The 21,855-nt window shown below is 66.1% G+C and overlaps 2 protein-coding genes across 15 annotated transcripts; both read right to left on the reverse strand.

The window, feature by feature from the left end:
- Positions 1–330: 330 nt before the first annotated feature.
- On the reverse strand, positions 331–3,459 carry LOC129010582 (matrix metalloproteinase-23). 2 transcript variants are annotated; one of them, XM_054445039.2, is made up of 8 exons: positions 2,620–3,459; positions 2,077–2,207; positions 1,870–2,009; positions 1,624–1,791; positions 1,066–1,230; positions 879–989; positions 650–776; positions 331–534 (listed from the first exon to the last, which is right to left on the reverse strand). In XM_054445039.2, the coding sequence occupies exons 1-8, from the start codon at positions 2,773–2,775 to the stop codon at positions 360–362; spliced, it is 1,173 nt and encodes a 390-aa protein (XP_054301014.1). In that variant the 5' UTR covers positions 2,776–3,459; the 3' UTR covers positions 331–359. The 2 variants fall into 2 exon arrangements, with proteins under 2 accessions (XP_054301014.1, XP_054301010.1); XM_054445035.2 differs by having other exon boundaries at positions 650–989; positions 2,620–3,049.
- Positions 3,460–4,403: 944 nt separating this feature from the next.
- Positions 4,404–20,129, reverse strand: MIB2 (MIB E3 ubiquitin protein ligase 2). Of its 13 annotated transcripts, none has more exons than XM_054444974.2 (20): positions 19,935–20,129; positions 18,835–18,941; positions 11,204–11,472; positions 10,958–11,129; positions 10,007–10,113; positions 9,709–9,903; positions 9,466–9,608; positions 9,241–9,348; positions 8,139–8,243; positions 7,894–8,056; positions 7,686–7,819; positions 7,450–7,598; positions 7,192–7,348; positions 6,833–6,993; positions 6,613–6,739; positions 6,290–6,523; positions 5,702–5,880; positions 5,447–5,628; positions 5,310–5,375; positions 4,404–4,713 (listed from the first exon to the last, which is right to left on the reverse strand). In XM_054444974.2, the coding sequence occupies exons 1-20, from the start codon at positions 20,106–20,108 to the stop codon at positions 4,475–4,477; spliced, it is 3,171 nt and encodes a 1,056-aa protein (XP_054300949.1). In that variant the 5' UTR covers positions 20,109–20,129; the 3' UTR covers positions 4,404–4,474. The 13 variants fall into 13 exon arrangements, with proteins under 13 accessions (XP_054300949.1, XP_054300959.1, XP_063516687.1 ...); XM_054444984.1 differs by having other exon boundaries at positions 9,241–9,336; positions 19,935–20,115; XM_063660617.1 differs by having other exon boundaries at positions 6,833–6,996; positions 9,241–9,336; positions 19,935–20,115.
- Between the last annotated feature and the right edge of the window lie 1,726 nt (positions 20,130–21,855).

Genomic DNA, 21,855 nt, shown 5'->3' on the forward strand with positions numbered 1-21,855 from the left:
CAGAAGATCCTGGAGGCCCATCCCAGCCACCTCCTTCAGGAAGCCCCCCTTGCCTCCCTCCCCCATCTCTGAGCAAGTCCTAGACAGAACCCAGGCTTCTGGGGCTACCCTACGTGCTGCCCCTGGCACTGGGGCCTCCGCTTATCCCACTTTCCCAGGGGCCACCTTAGCAAAGCCCATCCTGTCCTGTGCTGTACCTGTTGTCCGCTGTGCGGGAAAGCAGGGGGTGCCCAGCCCCGAGGATGTCCACCTCTCGGTGGACCAGGGGCTGGGGTGTCCACCTGCCCAGACTGGCTGCCCGCTGCCCTCCCAAGAATGAGCGAGGAGACATCAGAGAGAAAGTGCTTTATCAGCCGGGCTCAGCCCCGCACACGGACTCGCCATGAGTAGGTGGTTAGCACGCGCTGCTGGCGGCGCACCACGCAGGTGTAGGTGCCCTCGTTGACGGCGTTGGCGATGATGCTCAGGTGCGCCTCGCCCAGGGCCAGGTAGCCGGGATAGGAGAACTCCAGGAGCTCCTGGTCCTTGTACCAGCTGCAGGGGGTGGGGTGTCTCCTGCAGGCACAGCCCCCGCCGGCTGCCTGCCCCGCACCCCTGTCCCAAGGCCGCGGGCTGCCCACCCTGAGGACCGCCCGGGGCGCTCACTCACTACACTTTCCCTTTCTTGTGGAGGATCTTCTGGCCGCAGCGGAAGGTCACGTTCCTGCCCTCAGGCACCAGCCTGGTTTTGGTCCTGGGGGGCGGTGGGGTGGCGGCCACCGTGGGGAAGGGGAATTCTGCTCCGGGTGGGGGAAAGAGCCCCATCAGTGCCCCCTCAGCCCAGACCGTGGCCAAGACCCAGCTCCCACGCAGCCCTGTCCTGGCCCCGTGGGCATCACCGTAGCAGAAGTCGCAGCTGCTGGGGCAGAGCCTCTTCATGAGCCGCCGGCGAGCGTCGCAGAAGCCCCTCCGCGCCCAGGACGCGCACACGAACAGCCTGTCGAGGCATCCTGTCGGGAGCGTGGGGAGCACGGCCTGGCTCAGGACCGCCCGGTCCCCGCCCTCCCGCCCGACAAAGGGACTCACCGTAGAGCCGGTGCAGCCCCCACAGCTCGTCCTGGGACAACGCCTTCCAGCCGCGCAGCGTGGCGTTCAGGTGCATGAGCGCCCGGCCGTGTTGTGAGTGCATCAGGCCCAGCGCGTGGCCGATCTCGTGGGCCGCCACGTGCACCAGGTCCGTGAGCCACACGCCTGCGGGCCCCGGGGGTCAGCGCCTGGGAGCCCCGGGCCCAGCCCCGCCGCCCGTGGGCCGGCTCCCCGAGGCCCCGCACATCTGCTGGAGCGCAGCCGCGGAGCCGCCCTCGGCCGCAGCCACGGGAAGATAAGAATGTTCTGGGCCCAGGCGGTGAGCTCGGCCCCCAGGAATGCAGCTCCAGCTCCCGCTCCAGAGGCGCAGGGGGATGGGAAAGGGAGTTCAGGGCCGCCGGGATCGGGGGCTCCCACGGGCTCCCCTCCTTGCCTGCTGGACTCCAGTAGCAGCCACCACCCCGGAAGGTCCCTCCTGCCGTCTGCCCTAAAGCCCGACCGCGGCAGCCCACTGTGCTGCAGAGGACAGGCCTCCAGGAGGCCAGCCTGGATGGTCACCTTTCTTCCAGCTGTAGCGCGTGGGGCCCAGGACCCAGTACTCGCTATCGTCGAAGTGGATGCCGCCGTGCGGGGGGAAGAAGGCGTGGGCCAGCTCCCCCGTGGGGCCGTCGAAGCAGTGGTGCAGCGCGGAGACCAGGCAGTCCGTGTGGTTGATCGGGTAGAAGCCTGCGGGGAGCACACGGTTGAGAGGCCGGCGCGCAGGGCAGGGCCGGGGCGGGGGCGGGGGCGGGGGCGGGCGCCCACCTATCCGGAGGTCGCTGGGCTGCTCGGGGGCCACCTCGCGGAAGCTGAAGGGGGACACGTCGCTCCACATGCGGAAGGCGGCAGCTAGGGCCCGCCGCGTCTCCCGCGGGCTCAGCAGGTTCCTCGGGAAGGAGAGGATCCTGCAGGGATAGTGAGCTCAGCGGAGGCCGGCCGCGCCCCCTCCCCCAGGGCCAAGCCAGGGCGCACCTGTAGGTGAGGTTGAAGTGGTCCCAGCGCAGCCTGGCTGGAGTCAGCGTGTAGCGGCGTCTGCGGGGGACCAGTGGGCCCGGGACCCGGGTGGGGGGGACCCTCGAATGGCCCAGCGCAGCGACGTCTCCCTTCAGGGAAGAAAGCGTGCGTGGGAGGCATCGGTGACGGTCCCCAGGGCCAAAAACTGCCGCGGAAAATGGACTGGAAGAAAACGGGGGCGGGGGTGCCCAGGGCTGGGAGCGGGCGTGGCGGGTCCTGTCTGCCTGTGGTTTCGGGTCTCCTAACCTGAGCGTCCTGTTGCACGTCCCTGGGAACGCGGCCCAGTGGAGGGGAAGGGGCTGAATGAACAGCAGGGCGCGGCTTCCCACCCCTCCCAACAACTGGACACAGGGGCGTCCAACCCTCCGTCCTCGGGACGCACATCCGGACCCTCAAACACCCCACATACCCCGCACACGTCCTGCGGGCCCCCAGATAGACCAGACCCACAGACGTGAGAACCCCCCAACCCGACACCTGGCCTCCCCGCCCGCCGCTCACCTGCGGTGCGCTCCAGGCCGGCACCGCCGGGGCCCCCAGCCGGGCCAGCAGCACCAGCGCGGGGAGGAGGCACAGGGCGACCAGCGCGGTTCCAAGCCAGCGGCGCTCGACGCCTGCCCCCGGGGCCTCCGAGGGGACACGGGCCCCGCGGCCCATGGCAGACTTGCTGTGGGGCTCAGGGCCGCATGGGGCAGCACGGCGCGGGGGCCCGGGCCGCAGAGCCGCCGGGGAGGATCCGGAGGGGAGGCAGTGGCTCGGCGGCTCGGGTTACAGCCCCGTGTGGTGGGGGGGAGGGAGACGGGGCGGGAGAGGGGGCAAGGCTGCCCCTGAAGGGAACCAGCTGGCCCGTCCGTTGGCCGAGCTGCCTGCTGTCTCCAGCCGGGGGCATGGGGACCCGCGTCCCGTGGGCCAGGGGCAGAGGCCTGGGCATGTCCTGCTGGGCGGGGTCCTTGGAGGGGGCAGCGAAGAGGGCCCCAGGCAGCCCGGGAAGGGCAGCGCCAGGGCTCCCGCTTAGGAAAGGGTAGCAGTGGGGGTCCCCAAGCCCCCACTGCTGGGCAGTGAGTGACCTGGTGGCTTTTTTCCCAAACGGAATCCTCAACAATCCCCTGAGCCCCACATGAGCGGAGTCTCCATCCTGGCCCTGGCAGCTGAGCTGGGCCGCAGGGGACGCGTCGCTCGCCTGACAGTGTCCCCGAGAGCTGGGAGGGGATGGCAGGATGGGGACGTGGCAGTGAGTATGGGGCGGCGGAGGGGGAGGCGGTGAGGGGGTGCGTGGGTAGGGAAGGGCCACGGAGGGTGCCAGGTTGCGGGGCGGAGGGAGGGAACTTGCCTGGGTCTCCCGGGGAGCCGGGAAGGGGCGGGCCCTGGCTGGGGGAAGCCCCGTGGAGGGTAGCGCGTGAGGTGGAGGGTGTGTGGCTCCTGAATCCCCGGCTAGGCCCCAGCAAAGGGGAGAGGGAGACGGGAGGGGGAACGGGAAGCGGAGCCAAGCGCCGGGCATGGAGGTCTGGACCGGTCCTGATTGGGGGCGGGGGCGGGAGCGGGGAGCTCGGAGACCCAAAGGTTCGACGGGGCGGCCGGCGTCCAGGCGCGAGGGGCTCTGGGCTGGGACCGAGACCCGGCACCGGCGTCCCGCGGGGCGGGGGTGGGGGATTGGGCAGAGGAGCAGGAGATTCCGAGCCAGACCGGCCTGTGTCTGTCTCGTCCCTCCCCGTTTTCCGCGCCGGCCTCGGGCCCAGGGTGACGGCAGCCCGGCCAACGGGGTCAGCGCCAAGCAGCTGGCGGCGGCCGCGGGCGGTTCTTGGAAAGCGCGAGAGGCTGGGCCCGGCCGCCGTATTTGCTCCGACATCGCCCCCCCCCGCTCCCCCCAGCTCGTCCCCCCGCCTGCGTGCGCCCGGCCCCTTCCCCGGGTCCCAGACCCTGCCTGGGACGCCCCCCAACGCCCTGCTGCGACCGGACCCCGCAGCCCTGGGGAGTGTCTGGCCCCCTGGGTCAGAGCGCGAGTCCCCGCGGCCGCCCCCAGGACGGAGGAGCGAGAGGGGCCCGGGGGCAAACACAGGAGCCCCCGCCTCGTCGGACCGGGGCCTGAGGGGCGGGAGGCGGCCGTGCCCGCGCCTGGAGGGTGTCCTGGCCCGGAGGCCGCAGTCTGGGGCGGGAGTCTGGACCCGAGAGCCTGGGGTGGGCGGGGCGGACCCAGGGAAGGGGGGGGCCCCCCCAGGCTCGCCCGCGTGTCCCGAGGGGAGGACCCCAGAGGCGCCCGGTCCCCCAGGCAGACAGCAGAGACAACGTCCGAGAATCTTTTTATAAAACACAGGGCGGGGGCACGCGAAGGCAGCTCGGGCGTGGCGGACGGCGCGGCTCACACGAAGATCTGGATGCGGTCGCGGATGGGCTGGCGGCAGATGGGGCAGGCGCTGAGCGCGGAGCCGCAGGGGGCGCATGCGCCGTGGCCGCACTGGAACACGAGGCGGATGTGGCTGTCGATGCAGATGGGGCAGGTGATACGCTCCTCCATCTGCCGGTAGCGGCTCTGCAGCTCCTCCACCAGCTGGCGCGGCGGGCCGGGGGCGGGGGCGGCGCTCGCCACCTCAGAGCCGTCTGCGGGGTGGGGGACGGGTGTGAGCTGGGAGGCCGGGTGGGGGAATGGGGGGAGCGGGGAGCTGCGGGCGGGCCACGGGGGGCGAGGCTGGGGGCGGGGTGTCACCTGGGACGGGTTGTGACCTGGAAGGGGAGCTGGTGGGGTGGGTGACTTGGAGGCAGAGCTGGGGCCCGGGTGCGGGCAGGATGTGAACCGCGGAAATCAGGCATAAGGTGGTGTGCGGACTGGAGTCAGGGCTGCAGCTGGGATGTGACCTGGGGCGGGGCGTGATGGGGAGGCGGTGCTCTGGGTGGCCTGTGATCTGGGGTGGAGCTATGGAGGGAGTGTGATCTGGGAGGGGCCGTGAAATCCAGCGGGGCTGGGGTGTGATCTGGGGAGGGGGATGTTACCTTGAGGCGGGGCTATGGGCAGGGTGTGATCTGGAGCAGACCGTGACCTCCGGCGGGGCTGGGGGCAGGGTGTGAGCCTTGGGAGGGCGGGGTGTAACCTGGGGAAGGGCCATGGGCGGAAGTGTGGGAGGGGAGGGGTGGGGGACGGGGACCCGCGGGCCACCAGCTGAGCAGGAGGCGTGTTGGGGGCGCCGAGCCTCACCCACCTGCGCGCAGTTTCTTGCTGACGACCACCTGGCACCTGATGCACTTCTTCATCCTGCGCGCGCACTCTGCGGAGAGGAGTACGCGGTTGGCTGGGGCCGTACTACCCGGGCCCCCCACCCCGGGGCCCCCCACTCACCTTCACACACGGTGCGGTGCTGGCACGGCGAGAACAGCACCAGCAGCGCCAACTCGGAGCACACCAGGCACTCAGCGGCCTCGGGCCCCGGCGCGGCGCCCACGTGCAGGTTCGTCACGGTGTTGGGGGTCCCGAGCGTGGGCCTGGGGCCTGGGGCCGCGCCCCCGCCCGCCTGCCGCTCCCTGCAGGGGGAAGAGGCTGCTTGAGAGAGGCCCGGAGGCCGCCGGACCCCCTCCCCGCGGTCCACGGACTCACCGGAAGCGCTGGGCACAGCCCTGAAGGGCCTTGAGCACGCGGCCCTCGGCGGCCAGGTCCAGCGGGCTCCGGCCGCGGTGGTTGGTGTAGCTCACGTCGGCGCCCTCCAGCGCCAGGAAGCAGGCGACCGCCGCGCCCACCGTCAGCTCCGCGCTGCCAGGGAGGCCCGAGGCCTGCAGCTGGGCGACAGGACAGACGCCGATGAGGGCGGGCGCCGGGGCAGGCCCGAGGGAGGCGTCTCCTGGCACCCGGCAGCCCCAGCAGCCGGCGCCCCATGTCTAAAATACAAGGCAAGGGCACCTCTTCCGGAACCCAGGTGGGACAGGCACGAGGGGCACCCTGCTAGGTGAGCTCTGAGACCCTAAGCCCCACCTCTCCCCATCCCATGGGCACCACCCCTTTCCCAGGCTGCCTAGGGGTGCAGGCTGAGGATCACATAGAACTTGGCTCCCATCTGCTCCACCCCCAGAACGCCTGGCTCCCTGGGCCGTCACTGGAGCGGAAGGTGGACAGTGGCACAGGCCCTGCCCAGAGCCTGCAGCCAGCGCCACCGCAGCCTCTCCAGCACCCCACGCCACACTTCCTCACCCTGGACAGCAGCTGCAAGGGCCCTGGGTCCCCCCCGGCCCCATCAGCCACCAGGGGCAGCAGCTGATGACGCTGCAGCGCCACGTGCAGGGCTGTGTCCCCCTCCTCGTCCTCGGCGTTGACACTGCACCCAGCGTCCACCAGTAGTGGCACCAGCCCCACGTGGGCCTGCTGCACGGCTAGATGCAGCGGGGACTGCAGCTTCCGGTTGCGCACATTCACGTCACAGCGGCCCTGGGGAGGGGTGGGCACGGGCTCAGCCCTGGGACCCCAGTGGGCCTCCCGCTCCCCGGTCCTTGGGCAGGCCTGGGCCGCGTCCGCACCTCCCGGATGAGGATCTGCGCCACCTCGCGGTGGTTGTTGAGCGCGGCCAGGTGCAGCGCCGTGAAGCCGTCCTCCTTCTTGGCGTCCACCAGCTGCCGCGCCCGAGCCAGAATCTTTCTCACAGCTCTGTGGAGCGGGGAGGTTGGTCTGGGACCTGGGACTGCCCCCAGGCAGCACAGCAAGAGGCTGGCTGCAGCTGTGTGCCCACCCCACACTCACAGCGCATGGCCCTTGAGGGAGGCATGGTGAAGCAGGGTGAAACCCTGGCTGTTGGTGGCGGTGACATCGATGTTTGGCACCTCCGTGAGGACCTCGACAATGCCGCTGGCTCCAGTGCCCGCCGAGATGGCGGAGTGCAGGGGCGTGTCCGAGTGGGCGTCCTGCTGGGGTGGAGTCAGTGGTCACCTGGGGGTGACTTCTGCTTGGGTCAAGAGCCAGGGCACCCAGCCCAGGGAGCAGCACTCACGGCGGGGAGGGGACCCAGGCCAGGGAGCAGCACTCACGGGGGGGAGGGGACCCACGACAGGGAGCAGCACTCACGGGGGGGGAGGGGACCCAGGACAGGGAGCAGCACTCACGGGCAGGTTGACGTCACAGCCGCGCTCACACAGAGCGCGCACCACCTCCAGGAAGCCCCTCTGCACGGCCACGTGCAGCGCTGTGCTCTGAGTGCTGTTGAGGGCATCCGCCCGGCACCCAGCATTCAGGAGCACCCTGGCGGCCTCCGGCTGGTTCCTGATGGGAGAAGAAGTGGGAGAGGGAGGGCGCCGGGCCCCTCCCAGGCCTCACCCCAGGACGCACAGGCTCAGCCCCACCGGGCCCCTCCCAGGCCTCACCCCAGGGCCGCGTAGTGCAGCGCCGTGTTGCCCTCGTCGTCCGGCAGGTCCACACCCGCCCTGGCTTGTAGCAGCAGCCGTACCAACTCCACCTGGCCCAGATAGGCAGCCACTTGCAGAGCGGTCCTGCCTTGGTTCTTGGTGTCCACCTGCCAGGAGAGCCAGCAGGTGAGTCCCTGGTCCTCTGCCCCTCACCCTCGGACTGGCCAGTATGGGAGGACAGGGCAGGAGCTTGCCTGCTCTGGGCGCCTCCGCAGCAGGTCCAGAGCCCGGGCTGCGTTACCCAGCGCCACCTCCACCACCAGCCTTCCCAGGTGCTCTGGGTCACTCTTCTGGGCCCGAAGCTTGTCCAGGGCCACGCTCAGTGAGCCTGGGGGCAGGACTGAGGTGAGCGGTGGCCAGGGGCAGCCCCACCTCCCACTGGCCGCCTGAGCTGTGCCGCACTTTTGTTCTCCCGGGCGCGCTCAGCCACGTCCAGGTTGGCATCCTCCTCGGGCCGGTAGGCCACCAGGCAGGAGGGGCTGAAGGTCCACCGCTGACCAGCGACTGCTACACGCAGGTTCCCGTCTCCAAACACTTTCACCACTTTGCCAACGCGGCCCAGGGCCTGCGGGGAGGGGCGGGGGTCACAGCAGGCTGCAGGTGTGGGGAGCAGTGGTGCTAACGGTGGGGGTGGCAGGGGGACTCACAGGGGCCATGTCATCCGTCCACTCGCCGTGCCCAGCCTGCAGCCGCTTCACTGTGTCAAGGTCACCGATGACCCGGACCACGTCGCCCACCCAGAAGGAGTGGTGCTGAGCAACAAAGAGGGGCGTGAGGGGCCCCCCAGCTGTGTGTGGCTGCCCAGGCTCATGGAACAGGAGGGCAACCTGCTGAGCTCCACGAGACAGGCAGGCCTGACTCGGCCCCGGCCCTGGCCCCGACCCCGACCCCAAGCACTGCCAGAGGCTCTGGCTGGACGAGATCCCCAGGTGTCCAAGGCAGCCCTGGGTGTCCCTAGCCCCACAGCCATGGGAGGAGTGTCCAGGCAGACAGAAGCCAGCTCCGGGCAGGTGTCAGGCCGAGGTGGCTGCCCTGGGAAGCTATATGCTGACCAGCAGCAGGCAGCATGGCCAGGACCCGTAAGCCAGTGTGGGGGTGGGGCCCCAGGACCATGGGGTGCAGGGCGGGCCCACTCTGCCCCACCTGAGCCCTCATATGCAGGGAACTCACTCTACAAGCCCGTCTCATGACTCCCTTCGGCACCTCCTCAAAGGTGCCTGGTATCCAGGACCCCAGATCCAGAGCTGAGCTCTGACGCTTTGCCCCGGGCCTGCCCCTCCCAGGGCCATCCAAGCTGCCACCGCCACCACCTCCAGCCCCCTCCCTGCCATCCTGCTTTCCAGACAGCGCTCACTACCTCCCCCACCACTCTAGGCCAAGCGTCCACCCTCCTGCCCTAACCAGCCACCCCCATCGGCCCCCATACAGCACTAACCAGGAGCAACTTAGCCCAGCTGCCTCCCTCCCGCCCATGAAGCTGTCCTGCCTTCCTGGTGTGCTGGAACAGAGGGAGGCCCTAACCTGCCCATTCCAGCCATACCAGCTCCCAGAGACATACCCTCATCTGGGTTCCTTCACACCCAACCCCCTCTTCTTGACCCCACCCACCAGTCCCTCCCCTTCCTTCAGGGCTGGGGACTCGTGGGTGCAGCTGGCACCCTAGTCCTGCCTGACCCCCCAAGGCCGAGTGGGTATGTGGAAGGGGTTACAGAAGCAAACAGATGAGGCGCAGCCCAGCCCCCCAGGCACCTTGGTGAGCGCCCCGGGGTGGAAGGTCCAGCGCGTCTCGTGGTTGAACTGCACGCGCACGTCCCCGCGGTCCGTGATGCGATGCACGGTGCCCGTCTGTCCGATAAACTGTGGCGGGTCATGGAGCTGTGGCTGGGTCGGGCTGGACGCTTGGGGAGGAAGGGGCTGGGGGTACGGAGGGCTGGGACGGCAGGGCACACAGGGCTCCACGGTGGGGCGGCTCACCTCCGCCATCCTGGGGTTCCAGCCGCCGTGGCCTTCCTGCATCTCCCGCAGGACGTCGGTGTCCAGCAGACATTTGACCTTGTCCCCATGCTGGAAGGGCTGGCTGTCAGCACTCACCCTGCGCTGCAGCTCGGCCGGCTTGCCTGGGGAGGGTGGCAGGCCAGGCCTCAGGCAGCAGCCCCTCCCCTCTGGGACTTCAGCCAAGGCAGGAGGGCTGATGGAGTCAGTGAGACAGCCTCATACCAAGCCTTGGGAGGTGGTCCTTGTAGTAGAAGCCGCCCGCTGCCTCGCCCACACACTTGAGGTCCACCTTGCCCTTGTGGCCCACACGGTACACGTTGGTGGTACCATCAGCCCACGTCACGCTGGCCACACTCCGGCCTGTCTCCACATCCCAGCCACGGATGTCCACCACACGGCCTGGTTTCCCTTCCCCTCCTGGGGAAAGAGTCCCCGCCAGCAAGCTAAGGCTGTGCCTTGAGGCTGAGCCATGAGCCAGCCACAGCCCAGCCCTGACCCCTGCCCCTCTGCCTCCACTCACCATCCTGTGAGCCCCACTCCCAGTCGGGCCCTCGCACCACCTTTGCTCCCTGGAAGATGCCCCTTAGTGGGATCCTCAGGAGGCCCTGGCGGGGACTCAGTGTGACACTGCAAGAGGGTTCATAAATAAAGCTCTTGGAAGAAAACCGCCATCTCTTCCCGTCTTGAGCCACTTGGGAGAGCGATGCAGTGGAGCAGGCCCCCTGTCCACCCAGCCTGCTGGGCTCCACAGCCCCAGCTCTTGCCTGGGAATGGCCGGTCCAGCAGGTCAGCACCCTCTACACACTGCGAGGAAATGCCCCTGGGCTCAGGGGCCTGGAGCGAACCTGCGGACCACGTTCCTCCAGGGACTTCCCTGATGCCAGGCTGGGAAGGCACCCGGGCCCACCCTCGGCAAGACCTCTGGGTGCGGTCGCTTCATGCCTGCTGCCTCCCAGTGAGCTGGGGCACAGCCAGGCCCAGAGGTGGGCTCAGCATGTGGGAAGGGAGGAATGAGGAAAGCAGGCCTGGCCAACAGCACTCCCCAGACAACCACACCTCCCTCCACGTGCAGGGAAGGCCAGAGACAAAGGTGACAATGCAGGAGACGGGGTGGCACCTCTGGCTGCCTTTGCTCCAAGCAGGCTAGATTCTCCCCGAGCTGATGCCCTTGGACCAGAGTGTAGCAGCCTCCAAGACAGCCCAGGGGCTGGCTCCAGGTATGGGCTGTCCTGGAGGTCTCATGCCACCCTGGGGGATGCTGGTTGCCTGATGGCCACTGCTGCCTGTAGAGCCACCCAGAGGCCACCCTCTGTGCCCCGCCCATGGCACCATTGCTTAAGGCTACGGCTCTGGAGAGACTTGCTCCAGCTCCCTGGGAGTGGTTAGGACGCAGCGCCCTCCCCGAAGGCCAAGGCCCCAGTGGCAAGGCCTGGGTACCCGCCGCACAGGAGCCGGTGCGCCCAGGACTCACGGGCGCGAGTGAGCGGTCTCGTAGCGGTCGAAGGCGTGGGCGAGCTCGTGCTTGTTGTGCATGTAGCACTGCGTGCAGAGGTCGTAGTCCAGGCACACGCGGCACTTCCAGCGCATCCCCCGCAGCCCGTGCTTCTTGCAGCAGTCACAGATGATGTTGGGATGCCGGACGCCTGGGGGTGGGGTGGGGTCAGAGGGGCGTTCCCGCCCCCGGGTCCTGCCCGTCCCGCCTGCCCGTGGCGCGCACCGATCTGGGCGTTGTCGTAGAGCAGCAGGTCGTGCGCGCCCTGGTAGCCGGCGCGGTAGTTGGTGCGCGTGCCCTGGTCCCACTGCACGACCACTGTGCGGTCAGGTGTCGAGGGGCTGCCGTGGCGGCCAAGCTCCACCACCGTGCCCACGCCGCCCTCGCCGCCGTCCTGCTGGCCCCACTTCCAGTCCACGCCGCGCACCACCCGCATGCCCACCTGCACGCCTGCCTGGGGGTCTGGGTCCATGGTGGGCGGGGCTGCTCGGGACCTGTGGGCAGAGGGGTCCATGGTGGGCGGGGCTGCTCGGGACCTGTGGGCAGAGGGGTCCATGGTGGGCGGGGCTGCTCGGGACCTGTGGGCAAAGGGGTCCATGTTGGGCGGGGCTGCTCGGGACCTGTGGGCAGAGGGGTCCATGGTGGGCGGGGATGCTCGGGACCTGTGGGCAGAGGGGTCCATGGTGGGCGGGGATGCTCGGGACCTGTGGGCAGAGGGGTCCATGTTGGGCGGGGCTGCTCGGGACCTGTGGGCAGAGGGGTCCATGGTGGGCGGGGCTGCTCGGGACCTGTGGGCAGCGGGGTCCATGGTGGGCGGGGCTGCTCGGGACCTGTGGGCAGAGGGGTCCATGGTGGGCCGGGCTGCTCGGGACCTGTGGGCAGAGGGGTCCATGGTGGGCCGGGCTGCTCGGGACCTGTGGGCAGAGGGTATTCTCAGGCCACCACGGGACACTCCCGGTCAGAGTGGGCTCCACGGAAGAGCAGAGGAGAGGCCCAAAGGGGCAGGAGGGCTGGTTCAAGCCCTAGGGCCCAAGGAGGCCCACAGTCTGGCACCAGGGAGGCTGGTGGGGAAGATGGGCGCCGTGCCAGCCTGGTGCATGACCTGCAGGGTGGTCTGAGTCCAGGGATCAGGGAGCCTGGCCCTGGGGGCTTCATGAAAGGTTCACAAATAAAGCTCTCGGAAGAAAACCGCCATCTCTTCCCACAGCCAATTAATGAGCTGGATGCTGGACTTCACTAAAGTAAGAGCTGCCGTCCCCCAAGACACTCACATGGTTGGACGGGCAGTGGCATGTGAGCAGACACCGTGACACGCGTCCCTCAGAGGACTCGTGTCCACACAGGGTGAGGAACTCCTACGATCCACATGAAAACATCAGACAACGCAACAGAAAAATGGCAAACACGACGCAGGCGCTGTACAAGACCAGCAGGCATCGACCAGTGGGACCAGGAGGCATCTCTGTCCCCAGACACTGCTCCTGGGGGACTCCAGCTTTGGGCCCAGCACGTCAGGGACAGTGCAGCAAGGCCACACAGCACCATGGAGCCTTCTCTGGAAAAGTGGCCCTGGCCACGCCAGGCACTCACGACAGAGGCCGGATACTCGAGCAGAGGTGGGTTCCTGGGTCCTCAGTGGCTACGGGGTCCTGAAGCGGGGCTGAGTCCCAACCAAGCAAGGACCCACTCGCCACACAGAGCACGAGCCAGAGCTCACCAGCAGATGGAGGGAAGTAGCCAAGTGCAAATGCCATGCCAGGCGGCTCCGTTTATACAAAGGTGCAAATCCAGGCTGCTGGAGGTAGGGATGGAGCCAGCCACAGGGCTCGAGGCCCAGGACTGCTAATCCCCAGTCTGGGCGCTGACCCCGGAGAGCTCACTCTGCAGACATGAGTCACCGTGGGCTGCCGCTCTCCACCATGCTGGGCTTCAGCAGTCTCATTAACAAGAAGAATGGATGTGAACATTAAGAAGGAAAATCAAGGTGGAGGCTACAGCTGGCTGTGATCGCACCACTGCACTCTAGCCTGGCGGGCAGAGCAAGACCCTGTCTCGGGCAGGGGAGGGCCACCACTCATTTTTCATTAAACCACTAGGACCCCATGGCCAGGGAAGGAGGCAGCCCAGGAGCACTGCCTGAAGCAGAGGTGGGGGACACGGCAGTCCCAGGAGGCTGGAGGGACCCCTGAGGCTGGGTGGATGTGGCAGAGGATGGGAGGGGGCCCTGCCAACTCCAGGACACAGGCCAGCCTGGGCCTCACATGCCAGCCCTCCACCTGGGCAGCACTGCAGCCCAGCACTTTGCATCTCAGGCCAGTTCAGGAGACACCCTGGCCCAGGAGAGGCTGCAGGTGGGCAGTGAGGAGGGGCCACAGCAAAGCCCCCGACTCCTGCTCTGGCTCAGGGGCCTGAGCCCCACAGGTTGTCCGCCGAGCAAGGCCCGGTGAGGAGCCCAGCCCCACTCCAGAGACTTGAGTCCAGTGCAGGGGCTCCGCCTGCAGGGCTGGGCTCCCGATCCATGCCCTGGCTGCGAGTTGGAGCACAGGACTCCCTCTAATTCTCAGGGGCACAAACCTTCTGGCCAGCTTGGCCTCTCCAATGCTCCCTCCTCACCCTGCCCAGGACTGTGAGGGCTTCCACAGGAATGGGTGGATGTTTTAAAAGCACAGCTCTCCCTGTCAGTGACTAAGAGGAGCCCCCACCCAGCAGCCGGGCTCTGCTTCTTCAGGGAAACCCCACATGGCCTCGTCTGTCCAGAGGCCTCACCTGTTGGGTGACACTGCCTCCCTCACCTGGCGCGAGACCCTGCCGAGATGGGCCAGGGCAGGCTCCAGCACCAGGGGCTTCTTTTTCCTGTGGCACCAGTGAGCCCCAGACAAGGAGAGGGGTCCTGTGGGCAGCTCCACAGCCATCAGGCAAGGCAGCTGGCTCTGCACTCCCCACGGCCTCCTGCAGCCTCCTGGCTGGGCCTCCGCGTGATCGGCTTCCACACGTGGCCGCCAGAGCAGCCCCACCTTGCCCTCGGAGGTCCCACGGGGCCAGGAGCCCAGCCACCACCCAGGGTGACCCACAGGCCCTCCCCATGGGCCCCTGTGGCACCATTCCCCTCGGCGGGAACTCTAAGGGCAGCCCCCAGGTGGTGCACTGCTGCGTCCTGTTTGGCCAGGACCCCACCAGCTTCAGCTTTGACTGAATGGCTGCGTGAGTGAATGAAACATAAGAACCAGAGAGAATTTGTGCCAGGCTTCTGTGACAGCGGCAGCCCCCGTGTCCCGAGGACCCGCCCAGCACAGGCCGCTTCCAGCCATCCCAGCGCTGACTGCACCTCACCCAGAGCGTGTCCAGGTGGACACAGTTCCACCGGCCAGCCCAGCTCTGTGGCCCCACCCTGGTCATGACACTTGACTCTCCAGATCTCTGCAGACCCTCCCATCCCCACTGGGGGCTGTCTTGGAGGGAGGTCACCCCCTCCTACCCCAGCAGCTCCCCACTGCCTGCTCTGCCACCAGCTGGGGGCAGGCTCTGCAGGGTTCCTGCTCCCAGGATCCACACACTGACCTCAGCTTTTGCCCATGGAGCACCCAAGAAGGGTGAGGCATGGCCTGGGCTGAGCTCCCCCACTCCAGCCTCCTCTACACAGGGACCTTCGCTGCAGAATGGCACAGGCCTGGGAGGCCGACGCAGCAGTCTGCTGGCGGGGGGACAAGTCAGAGGGGCACTGCTCCTTAGGGGTGCAGTCCCCACCCCCTGCCAGGCCATCCACTCCACCAGATCCACACGCAACCTCCTCCTTGCCAGGATCCCACCAGAATTGGCCACAGCTGGGGTCACACTAAGCCAGGGCCTCCTCCCTGCCAAACACCTCCATTTAGCCAGAGCAGCGCTCATCACAGGCAGCCGCAGAACCGACTGGAGGTCTTTGCTAGCAGGGGACACGCATCTGCCGAGCCCCGAGATGGGCCCGGCAACTGAGATGAAGGACTTGGGACCGCAAAAAAGCCAATGCCATGAGCCCGCACTGTGATCTTTCTGCAGCAGGGGGCGCCCTCTGTCTCTGCACCCAGACTCTCAGCCAGAGCCAGCCTAGCCCGCACTGTGATCCTTCTGCAGCATGGGGGGTGCCCTCTGTCTCTGCGCCCAGACTCTCAGCCAGAGCCAGCCTAGCCCGCACTGTGATCCTTCTGCAGCATGGGGGGCGCCCTGTGTCTCTGCACCCAGACTCTCAGCCACAGCCAGCTTAGCCCAGGCCAGCAGCCACACCTGCCAGACCCGCTGGCCGATGGACCCCGGCCATATGCCATTGGACCTTTCCAACAAGACAGGGGCAGGGCGCCCCATGTGTGAGCCAATGTGTCCTGTGCTTTGGCAAATCTTGCCTTTGGGGGGATGGGCAGAGGGCAGAGATGTCGGGGAGGTCACCAGCAGGGCCTCTGGGAATCAAGACCAAGCCTCAGTGGCCCCTGCCTCACAGGGGCAGTGGGGTGGGGTGCCAAGGCCATCAGCCTGAGACAGGGTGGACGGTGCCCCAGACTGGCACCTGTCTGCAGCATGCCCGGTATTTTTAGCACAGCCAGGCAGCTCTCCAGCCCTGGCCCACAAACCCCCACCCTCCCAGAGGCTGTCTCTCACGGAAGCCCACCAGAGTTGGGGCACAATTAGGCTGAACACGGGCAGGGCTTCCTCCCTGGCCTCACTTCTTGTGCCTGGAACCAGCCCCCCACTTGCTGAGGGCTGCCCCAACAAGGGGGAGGAGCCCGGACAGGGGAGCTGGGTGCACCCACCCACTCCACACCTCTCCCCAAGGGCTGGGATGTGAGCACACGGGGCCTGTAGACCCGGCGCCTCCTCATGGCCTCCCCTGCAGGGCCCCCACCCCAAGGGTCTGCAGTCTGTCCCACTTCCAAGGCAGTTCCTTCTGTCCAGCATGGCACTGCCCTGGAGTAGCCATCTCATCTGAGCGCAGTCTCCAGCCATGCCTGCCTGCCGACCCTTCTGTGGCGCCAGTGTGCAGACAGACCACATGCGGGTGGCTCCCAGGCTCAGGAGCTCAGCATGCTGGACCCTCTGGAAGGGCCAGCAGTTTTGTTTTTTTTTTTTTTGAGACGTAATCTCGCTCTGTCACCCAGGCTGGAGTGCAATGGCGCAATCTCGGCTCACTGCAAGCTCCGTCTCCCAGGTTCACACCATTCTCCTGCCTCAGCCTCCCCAGCAGCTGGGACTACAGGTGCCCACCACCATGCCTGGCTAATTTTTTGTATTTTTTAGTAGAGACGAGGTTTCACCGTGTTAGCCAGGATGGTCTCGATCTCCTGACCTTGTGATCCGCCCACCTCAGCCTCCCAAAGTGCTGGGATTCCAGGTGTGAGCCACTGCGCCCGGCCACCAGCAGCTTTTTAGGCTCTGCCGCCTTTCTCCTCAGCTCCTTCCTGCAGCTGCCTGCCTGGCTTCCTCACCATTGTCCCAGGGCCAGCAGTCACCCAAGACCACCTGCCATTGGGCTCCTGGCACCCCGGCCCCAGGGCTCAGTACCTGCCTCCGAAGGCCTCTCTAGGGGGTGTTTGTGGGGGCAGGAGGCAGTAGTGAGACCCCCACAGGCAGGGAGGAGGGGCACCCCAGCCAGGACCCAGCACTTGTATCCCTCCATCTGGGTGGTCTCTCCTCAAAGGGGACAGAGTGTACCTGCTTAGGGGCTGGAGGAGCCAGCCCACCAGCGAGGGGCCTGCCCCATCCCCACTGTTCATGAGAGTTGGGGGCTGTGGGGTTGCACAAGCAGCCTGCCCGTCTCAGAGGGAAGCTTGTGGACAAAAGGGCTCATTCCTTGGACTTCCCTGACCATCCTGTCCTCCTGAGGCCATGGGACAGGTTCTGGGCTGGGTCTGGGTCAAGCTGACCCCGAGGGCACTGGCCACAGGCCCCATCCCCTGGGCAGGCCTGGGAGCAGGTGATGTGGGGCCAGTGCTTGGCACACCTGCTGTAGACCTCAGGTGAGGACTTCCCGGAGGCGGGTGAGGAACACCAGATTAGGGGTAGGAGTGGGGTGGGCAGCCTGGAGATCAAGCCCTCTAGGACAGATGTTCCCCCAAGGGCCCCTCACTCCCTCTGCCTCCACCCTGGACCTGTCCAGCATCCATTCCTTCCTGGAGAGCAGGAGGCCTCTGGGTTGCCCCCTCCTATTTTTCTGTTCTAAACCCACAAGGCTCCAGGTACAGAGGAGGGGACCCATGGGACCTGATCACCCTGATCACCTGCCCACGGTGGGTGAGCTCTGGGCCAGAGGCTGCTATGGAAAGTGCAGATGTCCAAGGCTAGCCCTGCCCTCATGCCAACCTGGCCAAGGTTTCCCAGAAAGACGAACCAGAGACAGCCACAGCCTAGCACTGGTGGAGGGGCTCCACGGAGCAGACCAGCAGACCAGAGCTGTGGCCATGCAGCCCGTGGTGTACATGGTTGTGTACATGGTTGTGTACATGGTTGTGGCCACTCCTGCTCCTCCTCTTATAAACATACAGCCCAGGCTTCCGCTTCAGGATGCTGCCCCACAATGGGTATCTTTATCTCAGTCAGAAACTTACTCAGAGAGTTACCAAATGTTTTTCCTTTGCCAGAAATGCTAGACTTTGCCATCTACCCACAGTTCACAGGCTGTGCCCCTGGCTGGCATCTGAACCCCGCAGCAGGCAACTGCTCCCGATGTTTAAAATGATGGAGGCAGTCCGGGTGCAACAGATGTGCTTTGGCAAATCGGAACTTACCTCAGAGCACACACCAGCCTCGAGGCAGCATCCCAGGCATTTAATTGCTACTTCCTGGGTCACAGATTCGCTCGGCTACCAGGCTTTCCTGTTGGAAGCTAAAGCCACTGGAAACACAACACAGCAAACCAGACGGGCAGCCAGCAAGCCAGGCTGGAGAAAATGGTTTCTAAAGGCAGTGTCACACATTTAGCATTTACCGTCTTAACCACGCAAGCAGACGGGTCTGTTCTATTGCTGCTTAGTTTCTCTTTTTCACAAGAAACCGCAAGCTCTCAGAGGGCAGGAGGATTTCCGAACCATCAGTCAGGAGAGTGTAGGAGGAGAGAGTTCCCTTATTGCAAGTATTTTATTGGAGAAGCTTTAAAAGCCATAGAAACCAAATCCTATTTAGCGAGGAAGTTAGCAAATTGCCTTTATTCAGAAGAAGCAAGTTACATGGAACTGGGACTGGACATGAGGCTGCCCTCCTCCTTGCACCTCCAGCTGTGCCTAATGACACCGAAATGCCGCTGTGTGTGGCACGCCACAGGCCATGGAGTAGCTCCACCTAACGCAGATGGACATCCCAAGTGCCCCAGGGAGATCAGGCCCACCGAGTGGGATGAAGCCCTGAGGCGGGGAGGCCAGCATGGAGACACCTGCTGGGGGAAAGCCCACGAGCGCTGCGGCCACCTCCAATCCTGCCCATCTGGGTGGAGACCCACAGGCACCCTGCAGGCTGGGGTGTCATCCCACTCACTGCCCAGGGCTGCCCTCGGCCAGGAGAGAGCCACATTCAGACACTTGTTGCATGTGAAGCAACAGGCCAGGGTGGAACCGGACAGAGGGCGCCTTCCGGGAAGGGCCAGGCTTGCTGGCGCTCCTGCGCTGCGGCCGCTCTGCCCCAATCCTGCAGGTGCCTATCAGGGGCCTGTCTGGCACCTCTGCTTTCTTCCTCCATGGGTTCCGAACTCAGAGCGGAGACGCGGGATTACTCACCACTTGCCTCCACTCGCATGCATACTCAGACACAAACACAGCCCCTCTGACGTGGCTTCCACGGAGCCCCAAGGTGGAAGCGCCAAGTGCAAACTACCAGGCCGCGGATGATCAAGAGCTCACCTGTCCGGCCGTCCAGTCGCCCGCCGGGGCGCCTTGAGGCTCCTGGGCTGCAGCCCTGATGTCTGGAGACTTTGGGACTGGCCTCTAGCCTCGCTGGGCTTCCAACCCTGTGGCCGAGGGGAGATGCCAAGATGCACAGTTAGCACCTCGACCCGCGGTTCGGTCGCCTGTCTGCCCCCGGGGCTGCCCGCCGACTCCAGGTCCACTCGGGCCCACGGCCGCGACACTCAGGGCCGCCGCCTGCCCGGATGGGCTCCCTGGGGTCTGAGTGCGCAGGAGCCGCCAGCGCCGGGCCCGTAATTGCGTGCGCCCGGGGTCTGGCGGCCGCGGCTCGCAGACGTCAGGAGGCTCCGGGACGCGCACGGGCGCCGGCGCAGGGAAACGGGCGGGCCATGGGCGGGCACCCCCAACCGGAGCGCGCCCCGCCCCCTGTCATTCGTGCCCGTGGCTCGCGGAGGCCGCCCGGCCCTGTCCGCTGCCAGACTTTGCCAGGGCCGCGCAGTACCTGCCGACCCCAACTTGCCCGGACGTTTCCGTCCCGCCCGCTCCGCTCAGGGACGCGGTGCTGCCGGCCAGTCCGTCTGTCGGTCTGTCCCGGCGTGCGAGGCCACCCCACCGGCCCCGACTGCTCAGCGGCGGCCAGGCCAGGCCAGGCCAGAGCGCCTGCCGCGCGCCGCAGCCCACCCGGCCCAGACTACGACCCCGGCGCCGACCCCCAGCGCCGCGGGCCCCGGGCCGCGCGAGGCCTGCCGGGACCTGGAGTCCCGCGCGGGTGGCCCGACCACAACTCCCAGGAGGCCCCGCGGCGGCGCTGCGCGCGCAGGCCCAGCCCATTCCCGTGCGGACCCTACGCCGAGTCCGGCCCGGGGCTGCTGGGCCGGCGGGAGCGGGACCGGGCCGGCGGGAGCGGGACCGGGCCGGCGGGAGCGGGACCGGGCCGGCGGGAGCGGGACCGGGCCGGCGGGAGCGGGACCGGGCCGGCGGGAGCGGGACCGGGCCGGCGGGAGCGGGACCGGGCCGGCGCTCGCGTTCTGCCAGAGCGGAGCACGACTCGGGGACGGTGCGGAGAACCAGGGGAGGAGATCCGTGCCCGCACGCACCATCAGCCGAGAGGACGGCCCGCATCGCGCCAGTGACCCAGGAGCGACTCGGGGACGGCCTCGGGCTCCCAGGCCCTCCTGGGCCACCGGGCACTGAGGAAAGCGGCTGCTGGAAACTGTGGGACCCCAACGGCGGGGGCCCAGGGCCCGCCCCCGCTGGAGCGGCGCGGCCATGGCCACGCCCCCGCCGCGGGGATGGGCGGGGCAAACACAGGAACTGCGTCACGCGGGAGCGTAAGCGTCGCCTGCCCTGCGTGGCGCAGCTGGGGTCCGAGCGGCTTTGTTTCCGGGCGCCTGCGCAGTGGCGGTCCCAGAGACGCACTCGGTTGCCATAGAGACGGGGGCTTGGGAGCGACGTCGCGCTCGCTGGCACTGGCGGCACTTGCCGCGCCGCAGCCACCTCTTTCGAACTCCACCAGTGCGGGCCTTGTCCGGGGTTTTGAGTCACGCAGATCTGGACACAGCGAGAAACGGCAGTCCGGGCCTGTCCTCCCGCCCCGGGTTCTGCACCCCAGAGGCGGACGCTTGCCTTTCGCTTTCTCCTGAGAGAAGTCTCCGCGTTTCAAAACAATGCACTGCTAGTTTCTCATTTCTTTCTTTCTTTTTTTTTTTTTTTTTTGAGACGTAGCCTCGCCCTATCGCCCAGGCTGGAGTGCAATGGCGCGATCTCGGCTCATTGCAACCTCCGCCTCCAGGGTTTAAACTATTCTCCTGCTTCAGCCTCCCGAGCAGCTGGGGACTACAGGCATGCGCCGCCACGCACAGCTAATTTTTGTATTTTTAGTCGAGACGGGGGTTTCACCATGTTGGCCAGGCTGATCTTGAACTCCTGACCTCGTGATCTGCCCTCCTAGGGCTCCCAACGTGCTGGGATTATAGGCGTGAGCCACCGCACCCGGCCTCTCATTTCTTAATTGTAGACATTGCGTACTTCCGGAGAAGGTCTGTGAGAACCTGGCTGATCTTCCCCGCTGCACCCCTCACGTGGTCCTGTTAGCGCCCAAACTGTCAACCTGAAAGGAAACCCAGAGGCAGGCTCTCCAGGACAAGTGAGTTAATCTGGGAATCGCAGGGGGTTGCAGCCTAGGGTGTTCATGCCATGACAGATCATAGCCCTATCCGAGAGGGCCGGGCGAAGGGGAAAATAAAGATGAGCTCACAAAAGTTGTTTTGTAACAAAAACCACTGGCTGTGGGCGCTTGCTGCAGGAGTGGGCGTTAGCTCGTTGTTGGAGAGAGCCTTACCAGGCCGACGTCCTTGTGGAAGCTGCTTATCTGGAATACTGCAGTCCTGAGGAATTTCCCTGCAGTAAGTTCGGTTACAGGCAAACGTGCAGGACGTGCAGGAGCGTCTTGTGAGGAGGCCTGCTGCAGGTATTCCTGCATGAGAGCTCCCGCTTCGTGGCCTCCCGACTCCATTTATTTAGGGATTGGTGGAAGTAGTTCCATTTTGGTACCTGCAACTTTCACAGCTGTCGTAATGAAATCAGGCTTAGCTCTTCATGATTGAGTACCTGCTGTTCACTGCTACTGTATAAAACCATGCCACAATTCCTGTACAATCTTTTTTTTTTTTTTTTGAGTTAATAGTTACCTAATATTTTCACATACCTAGCTTTTTACTAACCCATGGCCAGTCTTTTTTTCAAGTGCCCCAACGTTTTTGCCGCATGCCCAACAATACCATTTTCCAAAGGCTCAAACACATCCGTTGTGTGTAACTGATTCTCCTGTTCCGACGTAGACCGATCACTTCCTGGCCCTGCTGCACAGCTCTTATCTGGAGCTTTGCTCTGCTCTCATCCTTGAGACTCACTTTGCCTCTTTTCTTGGATCCCCTGTGTAAACGAAAAATAAAATCCTAAGCCCTCTACCAACTGTTTTTTGTTTTGTTTTGTATTTGAGACAGGGTCTTGCTCTGT

Source organism: Pongo pygmaeus, chromosome 1, assembly GCF_028885625.2.
Source record: "Pongo pygmaeus isolate AG05252 chromosome 1, NHGRI_mPonPyg2-v2.0_pri, whole genome shotgun sequence".
NCBI classification, from domain to species: Eukaryota; Metazoa; Chordata; class Mammalia; order Primates; family Hominidae; genus Pongo; species Pongo pygmaeus.